At 43.5% G+C, this 13,354-nt stretch overlaps 2 protein-coding genes across 2 annotated transcripts; one reads left to right on the top strand and one right to left on the bottom strand.

Moving 5' to 3' along the window:
• Positions 1 to 314: 314 nt before the first annotated feature.
• Positions 315 to 1,902, top strand: polr2f (RNA polymerase II, I and III subunit F). The gene is made up of 5 exons (XM_074696914.1): positions 315 to 485; positions 602 to 671; positions 855 to 985; positions 1,223 to 1,294; positions 1,394 to 1,902. Exons 1-5 carry the CDS (start codon positions 466 to 468, stop codon positions 1,482 to 1,484), a joined length of 384 nt encoding a protein of 127 aa, XP_074553015.1. The 5' UTR covers positions 315 to 465; the 3' UTR covers positions 1,485 to 1,902.
• Positions 1,903 to 5,297: 3,395 nt separating this feature from the next.
• Positions 5,298 to 12,081, bottom strand: LOC141809406 (transcription factor SOX-10-like). The gene is given in 5 exon segments (XM_074696401.1): positions 5,298 to 7,341; positions 7,344 to 8,069; positions 8,177 to 8,439; positions 9,063 to 9,894; positions 12,010 to 12,081. Coding segments are annotated over 4 exon segments (1,554 nt in total). The 5' UTR covers positions 9,494 to 9,894; positions 12,010 to 12,081; the 3' UTR covers positions 5,298 to 7,207.
• Between the last annotated feature and the right edge of the window lie 1,273 nt (positions 12,082 to 13,354).

The raw sequence follows: 13,354 nt of genomic DNA, 5'->3' as shown, positions 1-13,354 counted from the left end.
CAGTTTAATAGTTGTTTTAAATGAATTAGAGTAAAATCAATTTTTACCTTCTTGGATGTAGTCTTTTGGTTTTGATAGTGAGTTGTGAGTTGTGACCCAAAAAACAGAAATCGTCATAGAAGTGGACGAAACAGGTTACAACAAGAAACGGATTGTTTATTATTTACTAATTCAATTGACAATACTTGACAATAACTTGAAACTGTCCCTAAATAAAAACTGAAATGTTACTGTGGAATAATGCAACCCAAAGATATTAACATAAAGGACTCAAGTTGCCGTCAAAATAGAGGAGGAACAAAAAACGAATCGTCTTTCCAGGGACCCGGAATATTTCTCAACGTACCAAGCCGCCGGAAGTTGTTCTTCCTCAGTGCTCATGTGGCTCCGTGTTGTCTACAAAAAGAGTCTGAAAACTGAAGCAAATCTGTGATTATCGGGATTACTTGGGCTTTAGAATAAAACATGTCGGATAACGAGGATAAGTAAGTACATTAAGTAACATTACGGAGCCGTTTAAAAACAGTTTAAGGTGATAACCAGTGTGTGCTAACGTTAGCAGCTAACTGTCTGATATTCACGATACTTTTCTGTTTTTAAGCTTTGATGATGGAGACTTCGATGATGCCGAGGAGGATGAGGGATTAGATGATCTTGAAAACGTGGAAGATGTAAGTTAGAGGTTGAGTTTTAAACCAGTTTTTCATCCTCACTATGTTAAAATACTTTCTATGTGTAGTTTGTGCCAAACACTTGAAGCTACCAGCACCTGTTCGTAGCCGCTGTGTGTTAGCATGCTATGAGTCTTGGTGGTTTTAGTGTAAGTGATTAAGTGGGTGGTCTTGTTATTACAGGAGGACCATGAGAATGTGCAGATCCTGCCTGCGGGAGAAGGCCAACAAGCCAACCAGAAGAGGATCACCACACCGTACATGACTAAATATGAGAGAGCCCGAGTGTTAGGCACCAGAGCTCTGCAGATAGCGTGAGTGTTCATATACGTTTCACCCTGTCTACACTGCTCGACACTCCTGACTGCAACGAGTATTTAAATCTGAGCAATTGAAGTACATAAGAAATAATTACGTTCCCAGTTTCTGCAGAGTTAGTTGCAGTAATAATGTGTTGTCGCTCAGCCTTGTTTGTAGTTTCGTGGGGCTCTGCTGCTAAGTCTGACTTTATCTCAGTAATGAGTGTTTGTTTTTCTGTCTCTATCCATCAGTATGTGCGCCCCGGTCATGGTGGAGCTGGAGGGAGAGACAGACCCTCTGCAGATAGCCATGAAGGAGCTGAAGTGAGTCAATATTCAAAGTTTTTATGATCAAAAATGCATTGATAACATGTATTTTCTTTGTACCTTTGAATCCCTAACATAACTTAATTTCTTCCCCAGGAGCAGAAAGATCCCCATCATCATCCGCAGGTACCTTCCTGATGGAAGTTACGAGGATTGGGGCTGCGACGAGCTCATCATTACAGACTAAATAACTGATCCACTCCACAGTGACCAAACCATAAATGATGGTTCACTCTGACCATCGAACCAGGTCAGTCAGCCACACAAACCTAGAGGAGTCCTGGGACAGATCACTCACCTGTTCACACTGACATCATCACACCTGGGGACTTCACGAGGAGGTGAAACATGATCACATGACAAGAACTGAACTGGCGTTAAAAAAAAAGGCTTCTTTTTTTCTGGTAAAAGATCCTTTGAGCTGAATGATTTTATCATTTCATGTTTTATTTTGTGTAGTTACAACTCAAACTAAATTTAGTCAGCAGCTGTAACACAACTAAAAGCCACAAGGGGGCAGTGTAACTAAAATCCAACACTTGGCTTTCAGTCCTAACAAAGAAATTGTGTGTTTGAGACATTGCATTGGTTGATTTTGATAAAAAGGGGGAATAGTGTGGAGAAAAAAAACCTTTCTGTTGTTGTTAATAAACCCTGTTTTTATAAATAAATGTGTATGAGTTAAAATAGTGTGTCATAGCCTCTTAATAAACTTAGGTTCATTGATTTATTATAGGAAACAAACTGTGTTATGCTACAAGGAGCTCACACCTGAGCAGAGGAGACTCCTTAAACAATATTATCACATTAAGAGGGAAAAAAAAGGAACACTTTTCTTCTTGAGTTGGAGAGTGTTTTACAAACAAAATAGAACACAAAGAGGAAAGCAGAGACAGCAGCAGAGAAATGAAGCTACATTTAGCTGTTAGTTTGAGAACAAGTTAACAGGAAGTTTTATGGAGGATTTTAAAAGAAGCTGAAGATGTGGATTGTTTTTTTTTCAACTATCAAGGCTGCATCCTCTCCTCTGATGGAACGCCCTGCTCATACGGGGTCACAAGATCTCTAAAGTATTTTGGAGCAGGCCAATTCAGAGCTTTTTAGATTAACCTGTAAGTTCTCAAATTCAGAGCACCAGTTAGCTCAGTGGATAAATAATGTTTATTTCTTGAGATTCGACCCTGTCCCGTAAAAGCAAACTGTTCTTTAAAACTTTTTGCCCTTTTCTCTTGTTCAGCTTCTCTCTATTGAACCCTGTCCATAAGTAGCCACTGCTAACAAGAGGAAAAGCCTAAGTCTGTTGCTACATTTTATAACCAGTGTTGATACCTGACAGATTCTTGGCTGACCCAAAGTTTAAGAGCGGTTTTAGAGAGGAGAAGGTTTACTACTCTGTAAACACTGTGATGCTGTCTGTCTCTTCTTGTCTGACACACAAACACATTCAGAAAGAAGCCAAACAGCAAACACTCTGTGTATTGTTGAGGAAAGTGGGTTGTTGCTCTGGCAGAAAGAAGGCCAGAGTGTACAGGGAGACAGAGCGGACAGACAGCGCTGTGTGGTGATCTTTTACTCTCTGCTGCTTTATACGTTCAGCTTGTGTGTGAGTGCAGCCTGCACTGGAAGGATTAAGACATCAGATCTGCAGAGGAACCAGAGAGGACTGTTCGGACTGTTCAAAGCAGCTCATCTTTATGACCTGAAAACAGAGCCACTGGCTGTTTACTGCATCGTCCTCCTGCAGCTCACACACATTCAAAGGTTGTCAGAGAAGATCCAGTTTGCGTTGGTATCTGTAAAGGCGTGTAACCACAGTGACGTCATTGAACCCTGAAAAAAGAAGATCTGGATCTGTGAGTCCTTTGATTGGAGGGGACAGCGCCTCGGGGAGATGCTGCTCTTTTTTTAGGAGGCGGAGGGGGCAGCCCATGTGACAATCAGCAGCACCAGCCACAGCGAGGCCACCATCAGGTCATCCTCCACCCAGCAGAGAGGACGAAAAACATCTTTTGACTCATCTTGAGATGCCTCTACCCTCAGCTTCATGCTGTCTGTCTGAATGCTACTTCTTCTTTGTTTGTTTCCCATTTCCCAAAAGGCATTTTATCAATTTTCTGTCAACATATTCTTAAAGAAAACACAGGTATGGCTGGTAGAATGTACAACAAAAATAAAAATAATTCATAGCTTATCAGTCTGATAAAGAGAAGATCTGACAGACAAAAAACAAACACAGCTGCAGCCGGGGAGAGAGTAAAAATGGCATTGTGGGTTGTTTGTTCTTGTTTTTTTAGAAGAGAACTATTGTTAGTAATTCAGTCAATAAGATTAATTATTATCTATTGAATTATTTATGATTAGAAGATGAATTTAATTTGTTAAACATAAGCTTGGAGATTAATCTTTATGTACGGTTAATTGTGGCTTGTGTGAGCTGTGGCTTAAAGGCCTCTGTCTAAAAAGTTGTCCCTGCAGAGTTTGTTTGGTGGCTTTGTTTCATGAGTCTTAAGCATCTTTATTGTTGTTATGTAGCTGTATATCTTGCTGCAATTTGTTAGATTATATTATTGACCACTTCTCTAACAGGGGATGTGCACCTCTAGGCCTCTGGGCCTTCATACCTCTGAGCCTTCATACCTCTGAGATGGGATCAGAGTTTTGAGCTGACAGCCTCAGTTTTGTTTCAGATTCAGTCTGACTTAAAATCTTGTTGTTTGTCCTCTTTGAGGTGAATCAGAGACTTAATTACTCACCTGAACAGGATGAGTTGAGCTTTCTGTGATAGAGATACTGATCAGACTGTCAGCCTTCCCTTGGGTGTGTTTCTCTCTGTACACTTTCAGTTGGAGCTTTGGTTTCATCCTCAGTCTGTCCTCCATCTCTACATCTCCTGTCTGGAAACCGTCTTCACTTTGGGAATGTTTTAATCTCATTACGAGCTGAAATAGAGTTGGGGTATTTTCCAGCCGATGGGGTGAGGGTGGTGGAGGATGGGTAGTGAGGGTTGCAGGGTCAGTGTGCAGAGCCAGTATGAGAGTCTCTTTGTATCCTGCTGAAGCTACAGGCCGGGCTGCTGTGGGTAAGGCTCGCTTATTGTCCTGCAGCCCCCCTCCTTCGGCTCCCCTTCAATGGACCTCTTTGTCTTTACAAAGTATCACACAGCTGATTAAAACCAGGGAATTAGGAGTCAGGCTAAACCTGCTTCACTCAAACACACACACACACTCACACACATGCACACACACACACTCTAACTAACAGAAATCTGAGAACAGGCAGAAACAGTATGGATAACGTTGAATTCACCTAACTTTAAGTTTCTCTGCGTCCCTCTGACTGTGCGTATGGGACATGACAAGCTGATAAGCATGATAAGCATTTATCAAACATTTATAAACACAGTCCTCAGTGTCTGTACACTGCAAAAACTGAAATCTTATCAAGTGTTTTTGTCTTGTTTTCAGTAGAAAATTCCTTTTAAGACTCAATATGAGCCACATTCACCTCATCAGTTCAGAAAAATGTCTTGTTTCAAGTTATTTACGGACAAAAATGAGGTCTAAATTTCTTGTAACCAGTAAAAAAAAACCTGCCAATGGAACAAGAGAAAAGTTACTTGTATTAAGACATTATTCTAGTCTCATGGAAATTTTTCTTGTTCCATTGGAAGATTTTTTTTACTGGTTACAAGTGATTCAAATCTCATTTTTGTACTCTGATAACTTGAAACAAGACATTTTTCTGGATTGATAAGTTGGAAGTGACTCATATTGAGTATAATAAGACAATTTTTACTTAAAAAAAGACAAAAACACTTGATAAGATTTCAGTTTTTTGCAGTGTAGAATCAGGGTTTTGAGAACAGGGTTTAGTTGTTTTATGATTTTAATGATGAGGGTGACCAAGCTTTTTCTTTAGCTTTCTTTATTCGATTTAAATAAGTACCAATGTTTTTTTTTTAATCAATCTGCAGTAAAGAAAGCATCAGGAGGCCGACGTGTTGAAAGCAGAAATAAAGAAGCTTTATTTGAAGTCAGAGGAAAGGTCATTAGTCATCATCACATGTTTAGACTTTCTCACTTGTGTTATTTATTCAGCTCTGATGTGTAAAACATCCAACACTACCATAGCAACACAAGTCAGAGGGTTTGTGGGTAATAATAAAAAGAGACAGAATAAAGAAAGTTAAAGTCACCTCAGGTGATCACATAAAGGAAGGAGGTTAAACCCAGGGGATAAATGATTAGACTAGAAAAAAGAATGAATTAAAAGAAGCGGTGCTGCATGCATACACTTTGGGTCTGCGTCCAGTTGTGATAAAAATACTAAAACTATATATGATCAAAGAGAGAAAACGTGAAGACTTTGACAGTTGACTTTCTTAAACATCATCTAAAATTTCATACACTTCCTCTTAAGAGTCTGGAACAAAAACATGAAACAGTCAGCTTTAAAGAGTTAAAACATAAAGTATTAAGAAGACACCAGAAAAAAAAACACAAGTAACAGTCCAAGAAGTTTGAAGGCACGAGCGTGATTAAACAGCAAACACAAACTGCTGCTGTATTTATAAAGAAAAGACACATTTTAGTGACACATATTCAGCTGTGTTAGACCTCAGCTTCAACAAGCTGTACTCACTCTGTCTCTGAACACTGCTGGTGTTTAAAGCAATCCTCTCTTTAGTGTCACGGCTAAAACATGACATCTGTGACTGTCTACATCCAGGTAGTAGAACTTCAGAGCATTATGGCAGCAGAGATGCACCTGGAGCTAGTGGAAGGAGGGTGAACTACAGCTCAGACACAACATATGAACAACATTTTAGGTCTACTAGAATAAAGATAGCTTGTGTTGGCAAGGTTGACGATCTTTGAATTGTTGCGTCATCCAAGCAAACCTCAAGAGACCTAACATTAATACTGTTTTACACTTATATTTTGACTTTAAGTCAAAGAAAAGTCAGCTATGCAAACTTTCAGAGAGTATCCTCAAAAAGCTCCAGTCATGTTAAAATACTGAAAAAGCTTCTTTCATGTATTTAAAGAAAACCCTAACTCTTCAGTGCACAATGACATAAGGAGAGGGTAAATTTGACATGAAAGCATAAAAGTAATAAAGTAATAAACAAGGCGTATCATTATAAAGCTGAGAGAAGAATAAGACAGAAGGTAGTTTAGGTGTCACGTTGGGAGGAACATCTCTACTTGTTCCTTCTTTGTAGTTTTGGTCTCAAAACTTTGGTATCTTGGTTTCTCAAACCTGTTTCCATCGTCTCAAACATCAGATAAGAGCGTCCTTACAATCGAAACACATTTTTCCTCACAGCTCAGCTGGGTTTCATGGCCTCTTTCTTCCACCAGTGTTCAGTTTAGGCACAGGAAGTGAACATTACAGTTCGGTATTTGAATGAATCAGATCAGATGTTCTTAAAATGGACAAAATGATGAAAGTTTTTGATGCGTTTGGTCCAAAGTTATGAGTGTCTCAGAGTCAGTCTTGCCTTAGAAGTTGACCATACAGCACTTCCTCCTGTGTCCTCTCCACAGGAAGATCAAGACCTTTGCACTTCTCATTGTGGACCATGGTTCCTTCAGGTTTCCATGAGACCACAAAGTGGAGTTTTTAACCCCACAGGGACTTGATACTTTACTTGTGAACACCTCTAACATGTTGTTTGGAGCACCTCAGTCTCTGTTGGGGTTTCCTCGACACCATCAAAGAGAAACCTCTGAGCCGGACTCTCTGCGCCCCAAATAATCAACTTCTCTTCAGAACCAACCTGCTCTGAGCTCATCCTGGAGCTGAGCCTGCGTCTCTGCCTCTGACTGGGAGCAGTACGGGGTTTCCTCCCTTCTGCCTCCCCAGCCCACCCTCCCAGTGCCGGCCCACTCCCCCCGGCTCAGACCACTATAACCACCAAAGCCAGCACTGCTTGCGTTGCTGCTGCTGGTCCTCGGGTCTGACATGGGGGCTGAACCTGCACCGCCCGCTGGTCTGGTTGTCTGTCATGGCCGCGACAGCGTGGTGTAGACGGGCTGTTCCCAGTGTGTGGGGCTGTGGGACTGAGGAACGCTGGCTGGGTCGGAGATGGCGGTGTACAGGGGCCTCTGGGAGGGTCCCATGTAGGAGAAGGCGGAGTAAAGCCCTGTAGCCTGGCTGGAGTAGTACGACCCTGAGGCCTGGTGGTCAGCGTATTCAGCAAACTGAGCTCTGGAGGCCAGAGAGGGGAAGGCCGAGCTGTAGTGAGGCAGGCTGAGAGAAGCGTAGGTCACATGGGAACCAGCTGACGTCACCTCCGAGAAGTGCCCGGCCCCACCTCCAACCTCACTCTTGATCTGGGCTTTGGAGGGGTCTGAGCTCAGAGGGGGATTGTGATGTTGCTGCTGCTTGGAGAGCCAGGCCGCTGAGTGTCCGCTGGCCGCTGCCAAAGCTGAGGAGATGCCATAGGTGTATGGGGACGCCGGGGATGCTGTGGTGGTGGCTCCGGCTCCAGCACTTTGCCCAGGGTGTCCGTTTGGGGGAAGGTACTGGTCAAACTCATTGACATCAAACGGTTCCATGTTGGCCATCACCTCGTGGCTCATCTCTCCGATGTCCACGTTTCCAAAGTCGATGTGAGGTTTCCCAGATCCTGGAGCTCCTGAACCACCCTCTGCTCCCAGTCCACCTCGGGAGCCCCCGTTCCCAGAAACCTCCCGTTTTCCATCCCCCATCTTCCCCGACTGAGGCTCAGTCTTTGGTGTGGTGGGGGGAGTGGGGGGACTGTGACCTGCAGGGACACAAAGAGTAAATGAGGTTGAAGTTAGGTCATACAGGACTCACTCATCTCTGAGTTTAGCCCTCAGCAAGGATCGGGGGGAGGAGCCTGCAGCCCACCTGCAGCATGAGGGTGGTGCCCATCTGCCAGAGGGGACCGAGCTCCTCCACTCAGGGCCACATCCAGGTGGAGGCCCTTGTAGTGGGACTGGCTGACCTCACCCTCTGAATGGCCTTCGGCCTCACTCCCCGATCCAGATCCAGGCTTTCCATTCTTGCGGCGCCTCGGCTGGTACTTATAGTCTGGATAGTCCTTCTTGTGCTGCTTCCTCAGCCTCTCAGCCTCCTCGATGAAGGGTCTCTTATCAGTCTCGTTGAGGAGCCTTCCATGAAAAACAAGACACATTTAAAGGAAAAGTCTTAGGGTTCAACCCAGCTCACAGCACCCCCTCTGTCAGGAGCCTTTCACAGCCGCACATAATGAAATAAAAAAGGTCAAAGCCTCATCCCTCTGAGCTCCTGTTTTCTACCCTCACAGTCAGTGCATGAGAAACCCCCGACCTCCCTCTTCCTCCCTCTTCATCTGATTCTGGACCAATTAACCAATCAGGGCTGAGCCCCAAGGTAGAGTCTTTATTGGGTTATTGTTCAGGTCAATGGCTTCAACCTCTCTGACTTCCTGACAGCAAACAGGGAGGATCCTCTGTGGGAACTGGACGGCCTCATAGAGGGTCAGGCCCAAGAACTACAAGAGTCCTCTGAGAGAGATGGAAAGAGATGGAGACATAGAGAGAGGGGGACGAACTCACGTTACACAGAAAATGAAGTGGAAGTGTCTTTAAGCAAAAGAAAGGACCCCACCCCAACCCCCATGGTGCGTGTGTGGGTGAATGTGTGTTTGTGTGTGTAAATGTGTGTGTATGCCAGCTGTCTGATCTGTCCCTGCTGTTGGTAGGTGTGTAAGGTGTGGTGCAACAGGTGCTGAGCACGTGACCCGCCCTCTCACCTCCACAGCTTGCCCAGAGTCTTGCTCAGCTCAGCATTGTGCAGGTGGGGGTGCTGGTCAGCCAGTTTCCTGCGCGCGGCCTGAGCCCACACCATGAAGGCGTTCATGGGCCTCTTCACGTGCGGCTTGTTCTTGCTTCCAGTGTTCACGCGGACGGGCATTGGCACCAGGGTCCAGTCGTAACAGTTGAGCACCTGGCTCACGGCCTCGCGGATCCCTGCAGGGAAACGTTCGTCTTCGTCATCGGATTTGGCAGAGGAGCATCCCGCTGAGGTGTCGTCCAGAGCGGCCAGCTGAGGGTCCTGCGGCCCGCGGAGGGGAGAGTCTCCGCCAGCTGCACCGGAGGAGTGACCCGGGGACAGGGAACGACTGTCATCAGACATGTCCGGACTGAGCTCCACCTCCGACATGCTCCGCTCCTCTCTGGACATCTTCCTTCACACACAGCCTCCAGGTGCGCAGAGGATGAAGACCTGGTCCTGTTTTAGCTCTACCTGTTGGGTCCTTGTTGTGTTCCTCACTTCAGAGCTGCACGGAGAGTCGGCTGACTACGGTCTGGTCTGTCTCTGTGATCTGCCCTCTGAATTATAATATAAATTGCCAGTCTGTCTCTACTCTCAGCCTCCGTTGCAAAACTCTGTGAGGATTCCACATTAAAGTTCTTTCCATCCGGGTAGTTGGTATCATAGGCGGCACAATGCGCACCTTGGACCCCAGTTTACCTGCTAATGCGCAACTGTCTGCGCCAAACTCACCCCGTGTCACTGCCCTCCTGACTTCCCCTGCACTCTCTCCTTCGTGTGTCCCACGTTTGAAATCCAACAGCAGGGACCTGAAAGAGCAGAGAAACCAGGAGGTAAAGAGAGAGTCAAAACCAGCTTCAGGATGAGTGTGTGAGTGTGTGTCATCTGACCACATAGAGGCTAAGCTATGGACTCATTTAGTTTGACACTTTCCCCTCCATCAGAAAAAAAAAACAGAAGGCAGAATCTGATATCATTATTTTGGTACTGTAGCAGTCTGAGTCAGAAGTGTGGGCATTCAGAGGGAAGGAGGGGCGGAAACTTGTGTGAGGCAGAAAGATGACGGATGGGAAGTGTCGCCCTTTTTTCAAGTGTCTTTAATCATTTATTCAGAAACATTATAAAACTCCATAAACGTATTATTTAAAGGAGAATTTTCCTAAAATGTACACTTACATTATATTCTTCTTTATTCAAAACACAGTTATTGTTGCTTTGGTTAAACTCTGCCCCCATGGAGTCATTTTGTCTGTTTGGTGAGAACGCGTGCGTAAATCCAGAGCTCCAGCGTAGCACGGAGCTGGTCCTGACCTCGCCCCCTGAAACAAGCTACTGTTGAAGGTTTGGCAGTTATTCTGAGCTCCCCGGGGAGGCAGAACTGGAGTGATATAGACCTTGAGTTTATACTCTGCAGCTCTTGGATAAACACGGCCTGGCGCTGGAAACATAAACTCCGTGTGTGCGTGCGTCCGTGTGCGTGTGTAAGCAGGCGTGTGTGAATCAGACACAGGCTGTTTGTTGAAAAGAGGCAGCTCTAACGAAAGGAGAAATGTGTCCTTGTTTCAATCATCACTCTCCCCCCGAGTCCACGTCCCGGATCAGCTCGTTTCCCGGGACCCAAACCCGGCCTGTCAGTCCAGTTTGTCGTGATGTAGTTTAGAGACCTATCTGCTTGCCTGTTCCCTTTATTTCTAAAAGAGTCAGGCGGTGTACATGTTCTGTAGATTGATTGGCTGATTGCAGAGTTGGATTATGTTCTGTGTGACTCTTAATAAAAGTTTGGCTCACTCCGTAAAGCAGCTTAACAGCACAGTGAAAGTCTGATCGTCTCATATTTCCAGCAGAAGGTCATTCTAAGCCTTTCCATCTGTCTGAGGTGCATAAATAAAGATGCTCGTCTGCCACCTGCTCTGTAACTACTATTCACTGACTTTCTTCATGGCTGAGTCAGAATCATCTCTGCTGCAGACACACTGCGTAAAACCTCTAACAGCCATTACGCACGGGGTGGTTGGATGAACGCATATCCGTGAAGAGTCAAAGCAGACAGCGGTGATTGAGAAGCTTTTTTTTAATGGAAAATAAACCCTTACTAGGAGCAAATTACAAAAACATTTATCTGTCAGAAAAGAAAACGAATGGGCCGTTTGTCTCATGCAGCAGCTAACTTGATTTATTTTATCAGCATCAGATTTGGACAACAGACTCATCCTGATATCAACTCACTGCACCTTGCGCAACTCGTTTCAGTGAAGTGAACTCTTTATCTGCGCTGTACCCCACGAAAACTGGACTCATTTTGCTATTTCGTGTTAAAGTTTCAGTTTGGATAGTGTCAAACCTGCTGATGTTTGGGCCGCTTTCAAAACAGAAAACTACAAAACTGCAGTAAACAAAGCAGAGCAGCCTGAAATCAAACAGATCAATGGAGAGGTGTCTTTAAAATGTGTTTATCTGCAATGAATTCAAGCATTTAGCTTCAGAAAATATAGAAGGAGAAAAAAAATTACATCTATTAAAAGCATTTCTGTCATTAACTATAGTCTGATCTCTAGAATACCATAAAAAGCAAATAAACTCAGGAAAAGACTCGATGAGGAAGAAATTTAGTTTTAGAGTAAAAAGAAAACTGTCAAAAACAGTTAACATAAACTATCTTTAACCATTTCCACCGCTCTCTGAAAGATGTTTGACACTGAACATAACAAAATCAACCAAAGTCAGCCTCAAACCTGTCTCCAGAGAGAGCAGAGAGGTTAGAATGTAAAGTTTAAAGCAGGATCTCAGACTCTGTCAGAAAACTTAAAAGAAATGAAGAGAAGGGAAAAGTCAGATCTTTAAATCTGAGCGGTTTCCTCCTCCCTGACTGAAGAGTCTCTGAGCTCAGATTCAGAGCAAAGGGCTGGAAATGCTAACCGCCTTACTTCAGCACTGAGAAAAGGAGGTCTCCGGTTTAGCACGACAATCCGTGAGTTCCCGAGTTTCCAGAGTGACGCTCGCTCCCCAGCCCCCTCGCTCGCTGGTCCGCGCTGCCAGAGTATGAATGCAGGCTCTGTGTGTCGGAACCGGGACTTAAAGAGCTCCTTGTATGAGACCCAGAGAAAAAAAAGAGAAAGTTGGAGAGAGGAGGAGGACAGATCTTAAAGGGGCAGTGCGGAGGCAGGCTCGGAGAGATGTGATTGGCTGAAGGGAAGTCACTTTGTGTCCCCCCTCTCTCCTCCTCCATCGAACTACCTATCCATCCACCCACCCACCCATCTTTTTTTTTTCATTTGATATCAAAAAAGGAAAGGGGCTGTTTTTATTCTGACAGGGATAGGGTTAGTTTTTCAATCGCGTAAAATGCGTACTTCAGAATTAACTGAGGTTCATTCCGTTTCAAGTTTCTAGGAGACCTAATATGGTAAAAGTTATTTTGGATTTAAAAAAATGAAAGAATTATTTTATTTATTTATTTATTTATTTATTCATTTATTTATTTATTTTTGCATGCACAGTTGTTGTATTTGTTGTATAGTTGTTCTATTTGTCCGATTCATCCGTTTCGCTTGCAGACCAAACGTTTGGTAAAACATTTTTTGAGTTACTGTATCTCGTGGAAAAATATACTAAACTGAGTAAAACCTGACTGGGTCGTCTTTGAAGCTTGAAATAATATTTCTGGACTTTGTGGTTTCTGCTCAAAAAAAAAAAGTTTCTTGGATGGAACGTTAAGGGTTGAAAATTAAAAGTTAAATAGACTTAATAACTTTTGCATTTAAAAGCGAATGTTAAAGGGTTAAAAGGAGAGGTGGTTAGAGAGTTATGTTCAAAGATTCAGTTTACATGTGTATGGACATGTGTGTATTTGTTTCAGGTCCAGGTAAAAATGGTTGCGTGGAGCCACTTTAAGCAGGTCAAAAAGAAAACGAGACTCAGCCTGGATAAAATATAAAACATCTCATTTTGACCCTTTATTAAAACATTAAAGAGCATTATTGTAAGACAAAGCATCCAAAAATGAGACACGGAGCCAAAAATACGAGACAAGATAAGTCATAAATGTATGATTAATCCTTATCTTTGAAATTCAAAATTCCATAATTATAATAATAGTCTGAATTGTGATAAAGAAAAGATTTTAATGCGAGGAAAAGACAGAATTATTGGGGAATACTTTTAAAATTAATTGACAGAACTCTCAAATATCTGATCAAAATTCAGAATCTTTGGATTAAAACTCGCAAAATATGAGATTTGAAAATTCGCAGTCAAGAGACAGGAGATTAA

This window comes from Halichoeres trimaculatus, unplaced genomic scaffold (assembly GCF_033239565.1).
Source record: "Halichoeres trimaculatus isolate MK-OKI-2021-1 unplaced genomic scaffold, fHalTri1.1 fHalTri1_scaffold_20, whole genome shotgun sequence".
NCBI classification, from domain to species: domain Eukaryota; kingdom Metazoa; phylum Chordata; class Actinopteri; order Labriformes; family Labridae; genus Halichoeres; species Halichoeres trimaculatus.
Note: the sequence above shows the minus strand (reverse complement) of the source record. Positions and strands in the feature narration are given on the sequence as shown.

Excerpts from the sequence above, each read along its gene's own strand:
- polr2f (XM_074696914.1), top strand. The coding sequence starts at position 466 with ATGTCGGATAACGAGGATAA. Across the intron at positions 986-1,222 it reads ACCAGAGCTCTGCAGATAGC|TATGTGCGCCCCGGTCATGG; the intron begins GTGAGTGTTCAT and ends TCTATCCATCAG. Across the intron at positions 1,295-1,393 it reads ATAGCCATGAAGGAGCTGAA|GAGCAGAAAGATCCCCATCA; the intron begins GTGAGTCAATAT and ends TTTCTTCCCCAG.